This window comes from Podarcis filfolensis (genome assembly GCF_964270895.1).
Source record: "Podarcis filfolensis genome assembly, chromosome: 8".
Classification (NCBI taxonomy): domain Eukaryota; kingdom Metazoa; phylum Chordata; class Lepidosauria; order Squamata; family Lacertidae; genus Podarcis; species Podarcis filfolensis.
Window position 1 is genome coordinate 72,100,319 of NC_139611.1, and position 18,886 is coordinate 72,119,204.

At 46.0% G+C, this 18,886-nt stretch overlaps 2 protein-coding genes across 3 annotated transcripts in view; both read right to left on the reverse strand.

The window, feature by feature from the left end:
* Positions 1 to 18,886, reverse strand: part of LOC310769052 (membrane-spanning 4-domains subfamily A member 4A-like) — a 639,318-nt gene that overhangs the window by 382,258 nt on the left and 238,174 nt on the right. The window lies entirely within an intron of this gene.
* The window catches only part of LOC310768902 (sulfotransferase 2B1-like), a 53,585-nt gene that overhangs the window by 24,282 nt on the left and 10,417 nt on the right, over positions 1 to 18,886 (reverse strand). The window contains exons 3-7 of one of the 2 annotated variants that reach the window (XM_083627803.1): positions 9,980 to 10,188; positions 9,502 to 9,628; positions 8,801 to 8,895; positions 4,096 to 4,276; positions 3,097 to 3,314 (exon numbers count right to left, since the gene is read on the reverse strand). In XM_083627803.1, the coding sequence (XP_083483929.1) occupies positions 3,205 to 3,314; positions 4,096 to 4,276; positions 8,801 to 8,895; positions 9,502 to 9,628; positions 9,980 to 10,188 (722 nt within the window). In that variant the 3' untranslated portion in view covers positions 3,097 to 3,204. Of the gene's footprint in view, positions 1 to 3,096; positions 3,315 to 4,095; positions 4,277 to 8,800; positions 8,896 to 9,501; positions 9,629 to 9,979; positions 10,189 to 18,886 lie in introns of those variants that run through there. The other variant, XM_083627804.1, reaches the window with a different exon arrangement.

The window sequence follows — 18,886 nt, forward strand, 5'->3', positions numbered from 1 at the left end:
CTGGGATTCTTCAGTCCCATTTGAAGGTCATATTCACACCACACATGTTCTTCCGATAAGCATGGTCAAAGCATTCACTCTACGCCACTGTCAGGGGGTTCTTCCAGTCTCTGGAGATCCCTGGAATAACACAAGAGCAAATGTCAACCCCAAAGAAGTTTGACTGAAATGATTTTATCTCAAATTAGAACTTCTCCTCCTCATGCTCAGGCATGCAACAGCTCCCTCAGGTGGCTGACGTTAGAGGGAAAAGCACATGTCCCCTGACTGCTTGTTCACCCTCCTGACTTGGCACTCCAGCAGCACTAATGCTTGCGTGTTGGTGACTTGGCCCAGCTAGGTGTCTCTTCCAGTCACCTTTTCCAACTGCATCACAGAGAGCGTCCAAAAAGAGCTGTTAGTAAGCAGTGCTGAGCTGTAAAGCTGCAATGTCTGTCTCCCATCCAAGTACTAACCAGGCCCGACCCTGCTTAACTTCCGAGATCAGACGGGATCGGGTGCATTCAGGGCAGTGTGGCTGTCTGGACTTCCGGTTAGCGCCAGCAACTGTAATGGCGGATTCCCTCCGATCTCCGGAGGAAATCTGCTTCGTGGAGCTAGGGTTCTACCGCTACGGCGAAGCGGGGACCCGAAAAAAATCACAGGCGGGGAAGCCTGTGAACTGAAGGCTCGGCGGGCTCCATTTGCGTCCCCCCCCCGCTGCAAAGGAGCCTTTTTAAAGGCTCCGGAACATACCGGGGGTGAGCGGCGCGGAGCTGAGAGCTGTCTACCCGTCTCCGCGAAGCGAAGCCGCATGCCATGGTTGGAGAGCGCTGACTTCTTCCTTTGAAATTTGGACTAAAAGTAACAACCCGTGAGTATTACGGAAATTGGACATTAAAAATCAACCCTTTTTGATTCGGCACGAGCGGGGAAGGCGTAAAGAGGAAGTCCGTCTCCCCCTTTTGTAAACATTTTAAAGCAAGGACTAGATAACTAAGGTTGAAAAAAAAAAACATTTTCTTCGTGGGAAGTCAAAAGTAACTAATTTCACGTTTTGGCAGTATAAGTGAATGTGCTGGAGGATAAGAATTAATTTTGAAAGTGGATTGATACCCCTCCCCCAGGACCTGGGAGCGATCCGTGAGGGAGCCTGTTGGAGAGATTTAAAAGACTTTGACAGCTGTCAAATTAGCTGTCAAAGCTGAAAGGGAAAAAAGAGAGAGAACTTTGTTTCTATTGCCTCGGCTGGTTATATTGGTTACATATAGGTAACAAATTGTCGAAAACCAAGGAAAATAAAGGACTTTTGGATTTACAACTGGAAGGAATACTAAGTAACCAGCACTCCCCTAGAGGGGGCTCTGGGACATTACAGAATGGCTGTAAGTGGAAAAATACAGACGGCACTTGAGAAGATATTTTGAAGCTTGGGAAAACTTCATGAACAAAGCATTGTTTTGGCTAAAAATGTCATAATATTGAATGAAAAAGCAAACAAACCTGTGGAAATTGGAAGGGACTTGATTCAAGTCTCTGTACCAGAACAAAAAGACTGTGCCCTTGAACTAAAAACCCTTGCAGCTGAACAAGAAAAGGAACTTGAGAAATTTGAAGAAGCTACATATGATAACCTAGAGGGAAAGGAAGGAGGAGCTATAATGCAGCAGAGGATCAAAGAAAGAAGCAAAAAACAAGATTTGGATTACAATCATAAATATGGAGACCTGGCAGGCCAGAGGCCTGTAAAGATGGACTTAAAGGGAAAGATAAATTTGACCAAAGTGGAAGCAGGAGTTTTTGGGACATTTGGTCTTAAAAGAAGTAAAAAACAAGATTTGGATTACAATTTTAAATATGGTGGCCTGGCAGGAAGAAGTATGGACCTTATGGGGACAGAGCTTCTCCGAGATCTGGCGTTCAACATAAAGGACTATCAGAAAAACCGGCAGAGAGGAAAGGAAAGAGATTTAAGGGCCTCGGATGTGAGATCACCAGGCTGATACCAGATGGATTGATGGACATTGGTTGGGGATTGAAACCGGGAAAAGTAGGGAGTGGGGTTTTGGGTATCCAAAGGCGGTATAAATATATTCTTTTTTGTAAATAATCTGTTTTGCTATTTTAGATTAAAATGGGGAAATCGTGAAATGGAATTAGGGTCGACTTTAGAAAAAGATATTAAGAATAAGATTTGATGTATCAAGATTGAGAATTATGTCAAAATTGGTTAAACAAAAGGATTTAAATATAATAAGGTAGAATTTGGGGATAGGAACTTGTTGAACTAAAAATTGAATTGGAATACAAGAAGAGGAGATGTGGGGAAGTCAAGGAAAAATGTTAATGAAAGATATAGGTTTGCTTTTGGTTTTTGGTTTTTTTTTTGTGTGTGTGTGTTTTGTTTTTTTGTTTTTTTTAAATTCTTTTGAAAACTTCAATAAATATTTTATATATAAAAAAAAGCTGCAATGTCTGCCCCTTAAAAGCCTGTTGCCCTCAGGTGAAATGGAGGACACTGTTCTTTCGCTGTTTAGATGCAGCAGCAAATCCCGTCAGCATCTGTATGTGGAATGAAGAACTGTAGCCTTCTACATCTGGCAGGAAAATGCAATGGGTCCTGCTTGCTCTCTACGCATTTACCACTTCTGATGATGAGGCAAACATGCCGTCTCTGGCATGGTCCATTCTTGTTAGAGGATGGTACCACCTCAGACTGCACATGATATAAAAGCTTTCCTCAAGGCCATTAAGAGTAAATTTATTAATTTTACCCTGCTCTTTAGCATTCAAAGAGGAACTTTCATAAGAGCAATTCATGCATTTAAGAAAAGAACACAAACAGGGAAAGCATCTGAGGATGTGCCGTCATATTGGAAGTTGCCGGGCATGTTATCATGGAAGAACACAATCATCTTGTGACGCTTCCGTAGGCATCCTATCTTGAGCAGTGTGAAGAGTCCTTTTTGGCTGACAAGGTTGAAGGCCTTTGTCAGGTCTATGAAGGTGATGTTCAAGGGGAGTCTCGGTCTCAGCATTTCTCCTGTAGCTGCTGCAGAAGGACCTCCAAGCTCTAAAGACACTTTGTGATTTGGTAAAAAAAGAAATAACAACTGGTCCACCCCTGATCAGGTATGTTTATTTAGCACAGTGGTAGCAGAAAACAGCCAAACCATATGACACATAAGAATGTGAAGAACACCAGGAGCAACAATCTGGGATTCTTCATTCCCAAGGGAAAGTCATATTCACACCACGCATGTTCTCCAAGTAAACACGGTCAAAGCATTCACTCTGTGCCACTATCAGGAGATTCTTCCAGTCCCCGGAGATCCCTAGAACAAGACAAGAGCAAGTGGCAACCACCAAGATGTTCACCTGAAATTACGTAAACTTAAATTGGGACGTTTCTTCCTCGTGCTCAGCTGTGAGGCAGGCAACCCCTCAGATAGCTGATGTTATTGGAGAAATAACATGCCCCCTGACTGTTTCCCCTGAGGCCCTCCCCAACCATTACCACCCTCCTGATCTGGCTTTCCAGCAACACTAATGCATGCATGTTGGGTACCTGGACCAGCTGGGTGTCTCATCCAGCCATGCTTTCTTATTGCACCACAGAGATCTCCTTGAACTGTGTGTCTGTTGCTCTGTCTGCTGAATTTCTGCTTGCTTTCCAAATCAATGTGAAAGACACAGAACCTGCCAATTCTAGCATAAACAACTCTGAGGCAACTACTGTGTCTTGATGGCCTGGAGAATCTGCAACCTATATTCAGGGAGTCCCCAGCATTATCCAGGTCTCAAAATCGTGCAGAAACACCCTTGTTCTCTAGACTGCCTCTTTCAGAATAATTTCTTATTTTGATCTGGACACCCATGAAATAGATAGACTTAGATGGGATGTTGCACAGAGAGGAAGGTATACAATCCTGCAAACTGTACCCCCTTCTGGACCTGCAAACTGTGTTCACAGTCAGCTCTGGCTCTACGCTCAATTGACTGGTTGCTGATATACTTTTTCCGTGAGACATTCAAACATCCACAGAAAAAGAAGAGGTTCTTCACCCCTGGCATGCAGCATTGTGGCCTTATTCCTTGGCACTCCAATGTTATTACCTTTCCTCATGAGCGTTGCTTTTGTATGATCAAAAACGTTCTCTGGCATTGTAGAGTGGTTAGACATCTTGTTGTCCTTCATCTTGTGGAAGGAGGCATTTTCCACCACAGATTCAATTTGTTGACTGTTCAGCTCCTTGCCAAGAAAATGACAGATCTTCTGCACGCTGCCTCGAAGGTCCTGCAGAAAGCAAAAGCAAATGGCTGTGAATCCTCATGTGATGTAGAGAGCTTGCCCTTCATCAGGAGGCACACAGAGAGCATGAGGACCAGTATGCAACATGCACTGGGTAAGATGGATGCCTTGAAGATGTGGAATTTGGGAGGCTTCCTGGTTAGCGCGAACGGTTAATGGCGGATTCCCTCCGAGCTCCGGAGGGAATCGGCTCTTCAGGAGCGGGGTCTTGGCGCTGCGGCGACGCGGGGACCCTTAGAAATCACAGGCGGGGAAGCCTGTGAACTTGGTGACTCGGCGGGCACCATTTGCGTCCCCCCCGACCCGTGAAGAAGCCTTTTTAAAGGCTTTGGAACGGGGGACGGGGTGAGCGGCGCGGTGCTGAGAGTCGACTGCTTCTCCTGGGGAGTGAAGCCGCGAGCCATGGTCGGAGGGCGCTGACTTCTTCCTGTGAACAATCGGACCCTAAAAGTAACAACCCGTGAGTAGTACGGAAATTGGACTTTTTAAGGAAATTTCTTTGGAATTTGGCATGATCGGGGATGGTGCAAACAGGAAGTCCGCCTCCCCGCCTTGTAAAAGATCTAAAGCAATCACTAGTTAACTAAAGTCGAGAGAATTGTCTTTTCGATAAAAGATATCAATTTCACGATTTGGCGATATAAGTATAAGAAATTGTGCTGGAGGATAAGAGTTAATTTTGAGAGTTGAAGTTCCACCCCCTCCGGACCCGGGAGTGATCCGCGAGAGAGCCTGCTGAGGAGACATAGAGAAGTTTGACAGCTGTCAAATTTAGCTGTCAAAAAGGAAAAAGAGAACTTTGTTTCTGCTGTCTCTGCTGGATACAGTTGCTGCAACTTGGTTATATTTTGTTGAAAATAAGTAAGAACTGATACAAATTAACCTGACTTTTGGATTTTAACTGGAAAGAATACTAAGTTACTAAATCCCTCTAGAGGAGGATTTGGGACACTACAAGAATGGCTGGAAAAGGGAAAATTCAGGCTGGGCTGGACAGAATATTTGTTCTCCTGGGAAAGTTACAAGGCCAAATTGAGGTTTTGTCTACAAATGTAACAACCTTGAGTTTAAAAGCAAATAACATTACGGAACTTGATAAGGACTTGACTCAGGAAGCCCATGCAGCTGGACAAAAAGAGGACTTTGAGAATTCTGAAAGTGTGGAGAAAGAGATATATGTTGTTCCTGAGGAGAAGGAAGGAGGAGCTGTAACCTTGCAAATGACAAAGGAGAGCCAGAGGCCTGACATCATGCTCAAAAAGGGAAACAAAAAATCAAACCAAAGGCCTGACAGCATGATTACAAAGGAAAATAAGTACTGGATGATGAAATTCTGGTTTAAATTGGTGAAGGAAGAATGGAGAGATTCCTTTGTGTGGAGACCTGGAGATCTATGGATTACAAATTTGATTAAAGTGGAAGCTGGAGTCTTGGTGACAATTGGACTTTTGGACCTTGCTTTTAAGTATGGAGGTCTGGCTGGAAGAAATTTGGACTTTATTGAGACAGAGCTCCTCCGAAATTTGGAGTTTAATATTAAGGACTATCAAAAAAACCGGCAGAGAGGAACTGAGAGAGAATTAAGAGCCTCGGACGTGAGATCTCCAGGCTGATAGAAGATTAAAACTGGACATTTGTTGGGGATCGAAACCGGGAAAGGGGATGGTGGGGTTTGAGAATCCAAAGGGTGTATAATTATGATCTGTCTTTTTTTTGTTTGTTTGTTTGGTTATTAATATGAAAATTGGGAAATTCGTGGAATGGAATCAGGGTCGACTTTAGGAAAAAGATTTGTGTATTGAGGTACAAATATGGATGTTTATAAGTTAAAATAAGTTTTAAAAAATGAATTAAATATAAAAAGGTTAAAAATTGGGGATAAGAACTTGTTGAACAAACAACTTGAATTGGAATGCAAGAAGGGGAAGTGTGGGGAAGTCTGGGAAATATGGTAATGAAAATATGGAATTGTAAATTTTATGTGTTTTTAAATTTTTCCTCTTTTATTTTTTTGTATTTTTTTGTATTTTTTAATTTTTTTTGTATTGAATTTGAAAATCCTAATAAATATTTCATTAAAAAAAATATGAAGATGTGGAATTTGCTGTTATCACCATGCAGAAGCCACTGTGTCTCCACCTCCCCTCAGCCAGCAAAGCACCCAGGGGCATTTTAGACATTGCTTTTGAGGCAGAAAAGCAGGTTATTGGCACATCTGCTCTAATGTAGAAGAAAGGAAATGTACTCTGCACATGATATGCAGTGTATGTAGAGGTAGCACCGAATTTTGCACATGCTCAGAATCCCTTTCTATTTTTTTTTTTAAATAAATTTTTATTAGAGTTTTACAAGAGAAAAAAAAATAAAAATTTACAGAATAAAAAAAAAGAAAAACCACAGATAAAAATAGACAATACAAAAAAGAAAACGCACAAAATACACAAAAAACAGCTAAATAAGAAAAAAAAGGAAATTAAAAAGATAAAACAAATCCATTTTTCTCAATATCCTCAAAGTCATATGCTTGTATCCTTGACCTCCTCACACCTCCCCCCTTTTGTGTTCCCATTTTCATACTTAATTCAGCAAATTCTTACCCTTTTTCAAATATCTTAACTTTGTGTCATGACATATTATACCTCAATATTTTCAACCATTCATCAATACATTTTTTACATAATCTTATTAACTTTTGTCACTAGTTACCACTTATTACCAATCCAAGCATAATTTTAACATTCATTAATTTTACAGTATTTCCGAAGATAGTCTTTAAATTTCTTCCAGTCTTCTTCCACCAACTCTTCTCCCAGGTCTCGGATTCTGCCAGTCATTTCCGCCAATTCCATATAGTCCATCAGCTTCATCTGCCACTCTTCCAGGGTGGGTAGCTCTTGTGTCTTCCAATACTTTGCGATGAGAATTCTTGCTGCTGTTGTTGCATACATAAAGAAAGTTCTGTCCTTCTTTGGCACCATTTGGCCGACCATGCCCAAGAGAAAGGCCTCTGGCTTCTTAAGGAATGTATATTTAAATATTTTTTTCATTTCGTTATAGATCATCTCCCAGAAAGCCTTAATCTTTGGGCACGTCCACCAAAGGTGAAAAAATGTTCCTTCATTTTCTTTACACTTCCAACATTTATTATCGGGCAAATGATAGATTTTTGCAAGCTTGACTGGTGTCATGTACCACCTGTATATCATTTTCATAATATTCTCTCTTAGGGCATTACATGCCGTAAACTTCATACCTGTGGTCCACAACTGTTCCCAGTCAGCAAACATGATGTTATGACCAACATCTTGTGCCCATTTAATCATAGCAGATTTAACTGTTTCATCCTGCGTGTTCCATTTTAGCAGCAAGTTATACATTCTTGAAAGTGTTTTAGTTTTGGGTTCTAACAATTCAGTTTCCAGTTTTGATTTTTCCACCTGGAAGCCTATTTTTTTATCCAAATTATAGGCCTCTCTTATTTGAAAATAATGCAGCCAATCTCGCACCTTATCTTTTAATTTCTCAAAACTCTGCAATTTCAATTTATCTCCTTCTTGTTCCAATATTTCCCAATATTTCGGCCATTTGGCCTCCATATTGGACTTTTTCAGTGCCTTTGCTTCCATTGGTGACAACCACCTTGGGGTTTTATTCTCCAGTAAGTCTTTATATCTTAGCCAAACATTAAACAATGCTTTCCTGACAATATGGTTTTTAAATGCTTTATGAGCTTTGACCTTGTCGTACCACAAATATGCATGCCACCCAAAAACGTTATTGAAACCTTCTAAGTCCAAAATGTCTGTGTTCTCAAGAAGCAGCCATTCTTTCAGCCAACAAAATGCGGCCGATTCATAATAAAGTTTCAGGTCTGGCAGGGCAAATCCGCCTCTTTCTTTAACATCAGTTAGTATTTTAAATTTTATTCTAGGCTTCTTGCCCTGCCAGACAAATCTAGATATATCTCTCTGCCACTTCTTGAAACAGTCCATCTTGTCCAAAATTTGCAAAGATTGAAACAAAAATAACATCTTTGGCAATACATTCATCTTAATAGCCGCAATTCTACCCAACAGGGAAAGCTTCAGGTTTGACCATATCTCTAAATCTTTCTTCACTTCTAACCAACATTTCTCATAGTTGTCTTTAAATAAGTTTAAGTTCTTAGCAGTCATGTTAACCCCCAAATATTTAACTTTCTTTACTATTGTTAAGCCTGTCTCCTTCTGAAACCTTTCTTTCTCAATCGGTGTTAAGTTTTTCTCAAGAACTTTGGTTTTTGACTTGTTCAATTTAAAACCAGCCACCTGACCAAATTCTTGAATCAATTCCAAAACCCTTTTCGAACTAGATTCTGGCTCCTGTAATGTTAAAACTAGGTCATCTCACATGCTCAGAATCCCTTTCTAGCCAATATTACTAGAATCTTTCAAAAAAGAAAGCAGCTTCATGTGTGATTAATGTCAGAATTGGAGCTGCGTGTCAGCACAGTTAAAATTGGACCTTTACCTGCCGTAGTTCTTCATAGGTGATGAAGATGATGTTGGCTCTCTCCTTCATCTCCACCCAGCCTTTCACATGGTCAAACCAGGAACCATAATCAACTGAAAGAGCAAAGAGGAAGCAATGGTGAAATGTAAGGAGTTATGGGAGGGAATAGAGAATGCTATTGTAGACGTAGAGGAAACATCAGTCCGGAACTTTAAAACAAAATCAGTAACAGGAGACTTCAATGCTACCCTATGTCTAATGCCTACTGACTTCTCTGTGTACTGACATTATCCACGTACAAAAGAAGTAAAGCTTTGAATGAGTCAATAATCTTACGCCTTAATGGGCTTTCTCCATTAAGGTTTCTTTTTCTTTCTGCCAGCAGTGAGAATGTCTGTTATCGTCGATTTTGATCTATTCTCTTGTTAGTGCCAATCTCACCCAGCTGTTAAGGACTTTCCTTAAGTTTCACCCTCTTCTCGTTTTAGTGCCAATCTCGCCTATCTGAAAGGAAATTTATTGATTTTCTTTGAAAGCAAATGACAAATGTAGGACTTTGCCACATTTCTGCCCTTCTCCATGTATCCAACTGGGAATTATAGTTTTCTGATAGAACTCTAGAGTTAGCTAAAAATAAATGTATAAATGTTTTCTGGTGGTGGACATCACTGGTGCTGGGTCACAGCAAACAAGAGTGGCTGATTTGCCTCCTTCCATACTTTCCCCTCTCAGGAATCTCTCCATGAACTCTTCCACAGTTCCAGGGTCCTTCAACGCTTTAAAGCCTTTGATGAAGTGGTAGACTGAAACCATGGCATCTCTGGGGTTATGCAGAGTATAGACTACCTGTAACAGAGGAAGAGCTATATTGAAGGAGGGCCCAGGCAGCCCAACACTATCAATAGGCAGAGTATGGCAGTAAACTGAAGGCATGATAACTAAAACCTGACATGGGAACAGGGGACGCCTCCAGTGAGGACCTGGGCTGACCATGAATGTGGACCATGTACACTTAAAGTTCTTCCACAATCAGGAAACTGCTAAGGAGATTCCCAGTACTTCTCCCCATTCTCTAGTACAGAAAATGGCATCCTCCTGTAAAGAGGCTGTGTCAAGTGTTCCAGAATCCCCCACATCTGTGTGCCAAAAAGACAAGAGTCAAAGGCAGTCTTGATGTGTCCATTGTTCCTCTTTTACCTTGGCCTTGGAGTGGAGGAAGGACTTGGGGAAAAGCTGGAATGGCAGATGAGTTGTCAGGAGTCTGGGGGGAGGATTTTTCAAGGCAATCTTCAAATTTTCATCCAGCTCAATCCAGGGTGCCCTTTCCCACAGTGGTACCTTCTGAACCCACGAGGGGTCCCCTTGGCTCTGGATTAAGCTCAAGACCTCTGCCATCCAATGGGTACCTAGGAGGAAATCCACCAGTCAATCATTGTGCATTAATACCTGGCCCTTGAAAAGCAATTAGAGGAACATAAGAATTTTAATGAATCTTCTTCCTCTTCTATCTATTCAGCACCCTCCTATGGGGCAAGACACCCAGATTCTGGAACGGTTTACCATGGTGAAACTGACTATATTTTTTCGTTGAGTGTGGCACAAGTGAGAACAGAAGAATAGCCTTCTGGATGACGCCAATGACCCATTGAGTCTGGCATCCTGTTTCTCCCAGAAGCCTGTGGGAAGCTAGAGAGAAGCATTATGTTACCAGCAGTTTTGTTTTCATTCCATTTCTAGTGACCCCCAGCATGGAATCTGCTTTTCTCACGACCACTGCACACTGGGTCAACATCATCCTTGAGATGACTCCAAGGTCTCGCTCTTGCTCCATCACCTCCATTTCACACCCCATGAGCGTGTATGGGAAATTGAGATGTTTTGCTCCAACATGCATCACTTCACACTTGTTTACATTAAATTCATTCACCATTTTACTGACCATCTATTTTTAGTGTCAGCAAACCTGGCCACCTCACTACTTGATCACTTATGAACAAGTTACAAAAGCACAGGTCCCTATACCAACTTCCAAGAAACGGGTCCTTTCTAAGGGAATGCCTCCCTCTTCTTCAAAGTGATGTTCTCCTTTCTCAGGACCTTCGTTCTTCCTGACGGCAGGAGAACTGTTATTGTGGGAGGGCCACCCAGCTACCACATCCCTGAAGGTCTCCTTGACCACTTTCTCTGCCTCCTACACTTTCTAATTCTGCAACCTTGGCTTCGAGGGAAGGAACTTGTTCCCTGAGAGCCTGAAACTCATGGCATTTCTGACATACACATGGGGAGATATTCATACAAATGGCAGAGTGTGCAAAACAATGCAAAAACCCCACACCCCTGCTGGTCTTGATAATTTGCTTCTTTTAACTTAGTTACCCATTGACTTTCCTGCTTGCTAGATTTGTGATGTACTTGTGGGGCTCTTAGTCTAGATTCCTGTGGTTCCTTGAATTCTCCTGCTAAGTAGCTTTACTATGGACTTCCTAGTCCTAGGATTTAGCTCCTGTGTTGTGGGTATTCACATAATCTTTATCCTGGTGGACAGTCACCTTGCTGTGACCTTGTCAATCCATGTTGTTTTAATTCAATTATTAAATTAACTGGGTGTTAATTATGAGGATTTTTGGAAAATGACTATACCAGAAAGGTGGCTTATTCGTCTATATACAATCAACCTGTAGAGATGGTTATCCTGACACAGCATCAGAGATAGACTTTGGTAATATGGTGTCCTGAGCAAGGACAAAATTTCCCCCTCACCTCCCCAATATATTTTCACAATAATATCTTGAGGTACAGTTGCTTTTTTAATAATTCTCAGTAGGTAACCATATACGTATAGCTTTGATTGTGATTATGATTATAAACCCCCTCGACATGGGACCCTTTGCAAGGGAACCACCCACACCACCCATATCCAGCACCAAAAGCCTTCCTAGTGACATGACAGAAGCATGCCATAATATATAAAATTCTCCTGGGAATATTCTCAATTCAGCTCATGAGCGCTGTAAATATCTGGGTTAAGATATTCCAGAAAGACAGAATGATATGGAAATCTCTCTTTTTTTCAAGGTTTCTTGACTTCCCCAGGAATTTCAAGGGTTCTTTTGCTTCCTTCTGTGAACATCAACAGTGGCTAGGGATTGTGTAATATTTCTATTTTGAATTCTCATTTTTGCAGTTGGAAGTCGTTTTCCACATAGCTGAGTGTTTCCTCTGAAAAATATTCTGAAGAAAATGGGGTCCCCTTGTATTTGAAATAAGGCATTGGTGATACTGAAAAACTTAAGATACGGGGGGAGAGAGAGAAGGAGAGAGAAAAATTATGCCACATCCTTAGGGACATTCGTGCAGCTACTGTTCTAGAAAAACTCTGGGAATAGCTGGGGAGCAGGAGGAAGGGGAGAGTTCAGGAGGTGGTGATGGGCCATCAGTAGATGCTCAAGTGGTGCCACCAGGTGTGGTGGAAAAAACCCAAGAAACTCACTTCTGAGTACACAGTGGCGTAGCGTGGGTTGTCAGCACCCGGGGCAAGGCAAGTAATTTGCGCCCCCTAACCCGTGGATTTGCGCCCCCTAACCCGTGGATTTGCGCCCCCTAACCCATGGATTTGCCCTAACCCCAGATGTTGCGCCCGGTGCGGCCCGCCCCCCCTGCACCCCCCACGCTACGCCACTGTGAGTACATGTCATTTCTATCAGGGCTAAGTCAGATAGTGTTCAGCACGAAGTGGCAGAGTCCGTTGTCAGTGAAATTAATGCTTTATTCAAGGAAACGTTAAACAACTCAAGAATACTTCCTGGTACGTCTTTCCCCTATACAGTGGTACCTCAGGTAGTACCTCGGGTTAAGAACTTTGCTTCAGGATGAGAACAGAAATTATGCTCCAGCGGTGCAGTAGGAGGGAGGAGGCCCCATTAGCTAAAGTGGTGCTTCAGGTTAAGAACAGTTTCAGGTTAAGAACAGTTTCAGGTTAAGAATGGACCTCCGGAACAAAGTAAGTACTTAACCCGAGGTACCACTGTAGAGCTGTTGTCCGGACTGAATGTCCCTTTCTTCCACACTTTCTAAGGCTCCTCCTCTCCCGGATGTTGCCCAAGCAGTCTCCAACAGTCTCTGTGTATCTCTTGTCTCTTCTCTGTGTGTTCTTTGAGACCGGGATACGGGAGGAGCTTCTTGCCATTCCCGTGATTCTTCAGCAGCTTCTTGACCCCCCCCCCCTTCTCTGCTTCAGCAGAGAATAGGGAGAGTTCAGGAGGAATTGCTGGGCCATTAATAGGTGTCTGGGTGGTGCCTCCAGGTATGGTGGTGGGGAAATCCAATGAACTCGGTTTTAAGTGCACATCATATCAGGCTTTCAAATCTCAGTAAGATCTTGGAAACAAAATCATCACACAATAAACTCCAATCGCCTTCACTTCCATGAGGAAATAGGCCCCATTCACCTCCTCTGGATCACTGCCACTATGCATCAACTGGAGGAAATCAGTTTACGCAAGAAGGGAGTGCTACATTACAGCCCCACCTGCCTAAAAAAAGACACACACCCCTCCATACACACACATGCACAATTGCTTCTGAGGCTACTCTCACACTGTTTACCTGAAGTGCAAAATAGTCTTTCCTCTTCCCTGCTTCTGTCACTAGGAGGCAAGGGAAGGCGAACTTTTGTCCCTATATGGAACCCTTGATACTCATTTATTTATTTACAGCATTCAACTTGCTCAACAGCTGCAAACATTTGCAGAACAGCTTTACGTAACAGCGGCAAACCAAGAGCAGAGCAAAGAGTCCCCACTCACAGCCTTAAAATCTCGAAAGACAATCCATAAGGAAGGGGGAAGAAAACCCATATGTAAAGCTTCAAAGATCTGAAACTGATTACCAGATTGCATGGAATCTGTTTGGGAAGAAGAGAAGTTGTTATGTACTGAGTTGAATAGGATCCAAACTGCAGCAGTCTGATTGGTCCTAGAACAATAGGATCCAAAAGGCAGCAGTCTGATTGGTCCTAGAACAATGCAGCAGTATGATTGGTTGGCAGGAACCACCCAATCATGCTCCAGATAGAAGTGAATCCACAACCTGATTGGCTTACAGTAGAATTCCGGAATTAGCCAATCATGTGCAGCCCATTGTGTAAATAATGTATATAAAGCAGATACCTTGAGGGGACTTTCATTCATTCCTCCTCACCACTATGAGCTGAATAAAGAGCATGAAATCACTTTGTGACTCTGAGTATATTTCACTGGCGACGAAGGTGGGATCCCGCTGAGCTGACTGCCACACACAGCACCACAGCACCGCCACCTGCCGCACCGCTGCCTCGCACCGTGTATCCAGGCTTCAGCTCCGGGACACAAGGAACTCAGAATGGCAACCGACAGCAGCTTCTCGCCGTTCAACCCAGCATCTGGAGACTGGGAAGCGTACGCCTCCCGTTTCACCTTCCTCCTAGAAGCCAAAGGGGTCACCGATGAAGAAGACGCCAAGAAGAGGGCAATATTCTTCAGCGTCTGCGGAGAGGAGACGTTTGAAATCGCCCAGGCTCTCCTTGCGCCTGAAGACGTTGCTACTGTTCCATACAAAACAATAATGGAACAGCTGAAGGGGCACTTTTCGCCACAGCCCTCAGTGGTGGCTCGTCGAAATGCCTTCTACGCAAAGCGGCAAGCCCCTGGGGAAACCATAACTGGGTTTGTGACCTCTCTCCGCCAAGCTGCCCGGTTCTGCAACTTGTCAGAGCTGGAGAACATGCTTCGTGACTGCCTCGTCGGTGGCCTGAAGGATGAGAAGCTGCAACGACACCTCTACGCTAAGAAGAACCTAACGTTCCAGATCGCTCTGGAGAAGGCCCTGGCAACGGAAGCTGCCGAGAGGTCGACGCAAGAGGCACGGCCGAGCCAGCCGTCCCAACCGAGGGTCCACCACGAAGACCTCACCGACGACTCAGGATCCAACAGGGAGGAGGTGCACCGAGTACAGCAGCGCACTCAAGCAGCCCACATACCACAGCTGCCTCGACGAGAAGGAGGGAACTGCGCAAGCTGTGGAGAAAGTCACGAGAGGAGGACCTGCCGTTTCCGCAACGCAGAGTGCAGGCAGTGCAGAAAATTGGGACACATCGCCCGGGTGTGTCGAGCTCGGCCCACCCAACGCCAGGCATCAGATGACCAATCCAAGAGCCCCAGGTCCCGGGGCCCAACGCACCAAGGCAACTCGACGGAGCTCACGGACTTCCAGGTATACCAGTTGCCCCACCCCAACGTAGAGAAAATTTATGTAGAGGTACAGATAGAGGGGGGCCCATGCCGCATGGAGCTTGACACGGGTTCAACTCTATCCATAATCTCGGCAAGGACCTTAAGGAAACTGTGTCCTACTGGGGGTCCCAAACTCAGGCCGGCCCCATTCACCCTCAGGGACTTCCAGAAACGTAAGGTCCCCACAATGGGGGTGGGGACCTTCAGGGTGCAGTACCGAGGGCGGACGCGGCAACTGGACTTGCTTGTGGTCAAGGGCCCCTACATTAGCTTACTGGGATTGGCATGGTTTGGACCACTGGGGCTAGCCGTCACCGGGGTGAACCACACGAGCTTACAAGTGGACGTGGATGCCATATGCAAGGAATTTCCAAGGGTTTTCGATGGGAAACTGGGACAGTATACGGGCCCCCCCATTGCTCTACAGCTTGACCCCGCAGTACGACCGGTCAGGCTCAAGGCCCGCCGGGTCCCGTTCACCCTGAAACCCCGTATAGACGAGGAATTGGACCGACTCGTGGAGCAAGGAGTGCTGGAGCCGGTGCCTAATGCCCCCTGGGAAACCCCAATCGTCACACCCGTCAAGCCTAATGGTTCGGTCCGCATCTGCGCAGACTACAAATGTACCATAAACAAGGCCCTCACGGCCCATGCATACCCAGTGCCAGTGGTCAGCCATGTCCTTGCTACCCTGGCTGGGTCGAAAATTTTTGGCAAGCTGGACCTGGCCCAAGCATATCAACAGCTGCCAGTAGATGAGGCCACAGCAGAGGCACAGACAATTGTGACGCACAGAGGAGCGTTCAGGGTAAAGCGGCTGCAATTCGGTGTCAGCGTGGCACCAGGCATATTCCAGAATCTAATGGACTCTCTCCTTAAAGGGATTCCTGGTGTCACCCCCTTCTTCGATGATGTGTTGATTGCCGGGCCCACACCCGAGGAGTTTGAGGACCGCCTCCGCACCGTTTTGCACCGTTTCCAGACGGCGGGTCTCAAGGTGAAGCGGGAAAAATGTCTACTAGGAGTGCCTCAGGTGGACTTTCTGGGATTTATGGTGGACGCAGAAGGGGTCCATCCAACTGGGGACAAGGTACGGGCCATTTGTGATGCTCCAGCACCCAAGAACAAGACTGAACTTCAGGCCTTCTTGGGACTATTGAACTTTTACCATTCCTTCCTTCCCCACAAGGCGGCGGTAGCGGAGCCCCTACACAGACTCCTGGACAAGCGGGCCCCTTGGGTGTGGGGCCAGCGCCAGGAGGCCGCATTCCAGGCAGTCAAGGACTTGCTTGTCTCAAACTCGGTCTTGGCACACTTCGACGAGAGGCTGCCGGTGGTGCTAGCATGCGACGCCTCACCCTATGGCATTGGCGCTGTCCTGGGACACCAACTCCCGGATGGAAGAGAGGTACCGGTGGCATACTTTTCCCAGACACTCAACGCAACCGAGCGGAACTACTCGCAAATCGACAAGGAGGGTCTGGCAATCGTGAAGGGAGTAAAAAAATTCCATGATTTCTTGTACGGGCGGCCCTTCACCGTGGTGACTGACCACAAGCCGTTGCTTGGCTTGTTTGCCCCTGAAAAGCAGACCCCCCAAGTGCTGTCTCCTTGTGTCCTCAGGTGGTCAATTTTCCTTGCCAGCTACCAGTATGCACTGATTCACCGCCCTGGGAAGGCGATGGGCCATGCGGACGCCCTCAGCAGGCTACCACTACCGGAAACAGGCCCCGACCCAGCACCTGCACAAGAGGTTATGAGCCTGGAGCTGCTTCCCGAGCGCCCCATTCAGGCACAAGAAGTTGCACACCATTCCAAGAAAGATAGGGTCATCTCCCGGGTCCTGGACTGGGTGTGGAGGGGATGGCCCAGCAGCAGCCCCGGGCCAGAATTCGCCGGCTACACAACCCGCAAACATGAACTGTCGGCCCACAAGGGGTGCCTGTTATGGGGAAGCAGGGTCATTGTTCCCCAGCCCCTCCGCAAAAGGGTCCTCACAGCCCTACACGAGACACACCCAGGGGTAGTAAGAATGAAGGCCCTTGCCAGGAGTTATGTGTGGTGGCCGGGGATTGACGGAGAGATAGAGGCCTGGGTCAAACACTGCCAGGCCTGCCAAGAATCCCGCCCAGATCCCCCAAGGGCCCCAGTCCACCCCTGGGAGTCCGCCCGAGCACCATGGTCACGCCTGCATGTGGACTTCGCTGGCCCCTTTCAGGGGAAAACATTCTTCATAGTGGTGGACTCCTACACCAAATGTCTGGAAGTCGCACTGGTACCGTCCACTTCTACGTCCGCAGCCATCCGGGTACTACGCAGGCTGTTTGCAACCCACGGGCTCCCTGACACTCTCGTCTCAGACAACAGGACTGCATTTACGTCAGGAGAATTCCAAACCTTCACAGCGCAGAACGCCATCCGCCACATCCGTTCGGCGCCATTCCACCCTGCCACCAATGGCCAAGCAGAACACATGGTGCGGACCACCAAGGACAGCCTTCGCCGCATGACGCAAGGGGATTGGGAGTACCGCCTTGCCACATTCCTTCTAGCACAGCACAGCACCCTCAGCTCAACGACTGGCCGGAGCCCCGCTGAACTACTAATGGGTCGGCGCCTTGCAATCAGATTGGACCGCCTTCACCCCGATAGAGCTCAGGATGAGGTAGTGGTGGGGGAAGGCAGGAACCCCCGGACCTTCAAGGCCCAGGACCCAGTGTATGCAAAGAATTTTGGGGCAGGCCCTGCATGGGTACCCGCCACAGTCACCAGGGTCACTGGCCCTGTGTCGTACGAGGTGCTAACAGATGGGGGGCAATGCTGGCGCCGCCACTGCGACCAGATACAGCGACGATTCCCGGGAGAAAACAAGGAGGAGGAGGACAGGTCAGAGGAGTCCCAAGGGAACAGTCGGGCAGTGAGGCCCATAGAGCAGCAGGGGCAAGCAGGAGAGGCAGAATCAGTAAATACAGAGACAACCCGTGAGGCCGAAAGGACACTGGAACCAGAACCACGACTGAGCGAGCCGGTTGCGCCAGACCATACAGCCCCATCACAGCCAGAATCCTTGGAACACGAGCCAGAACCTGAACCCCGGACCAGGGAACACCCCAGGCCGCAACGCACACGTAGGCCGCCGGCGTACCTTGAAGACTATGAATGTGACCTCCCGGGCAGGACTGGAACTTAGAGGGGAGGGGTGTTATGTACTGAGTTGAATAGGATCCAAACTGCAGCAGTCTGATTGGTCCTAGAACAATAGGATCCAAAAGGCAGCAGTCTGATTGGTCCTAGAACAATAGGATTCAGAATGCAGCAGTCTGATTGGTCCTAGAACAATGCAGCAGTATGATTGGTTGGCAGGAACCACCCAATCATGCTCCAGATAGAAGTGAATCCACAACCTGATTGGCTTACAGTAGAATTCCGGAATTAGCCAATCATGTGCAGCCCATTGTGTAAATAATGTATATAAAGCAGATACCTTGAGGGGACTTTCATTCATTCCTCCTCACCACTATGAGCTGAATAAAGAGCATGAAATCACTTTGCGACTCTGAGTATATTTCAGAAGTGAAATGAAGCGAGTCTCTCAGCAGAGGCATTGCTCTCCCTTCTCTCTCACAGCTGCCAACATGTGGAGGACTGCCAAGAGCAGGGAGGAAAGGAGCAGGGGGAGAGCCAGTGGGTGGACCTGTTGTCCTGTCTTTCTTCCACTGCTACATTTATAGAATATAGCAGTTAGTTTAAAACCCATGCATGTTCCAATCTGGAAAAGGAAAGAGGGAATCTGGAAAAGGGAGAAGGCAACTGGGGAAGAATTCATAAAGGAGAG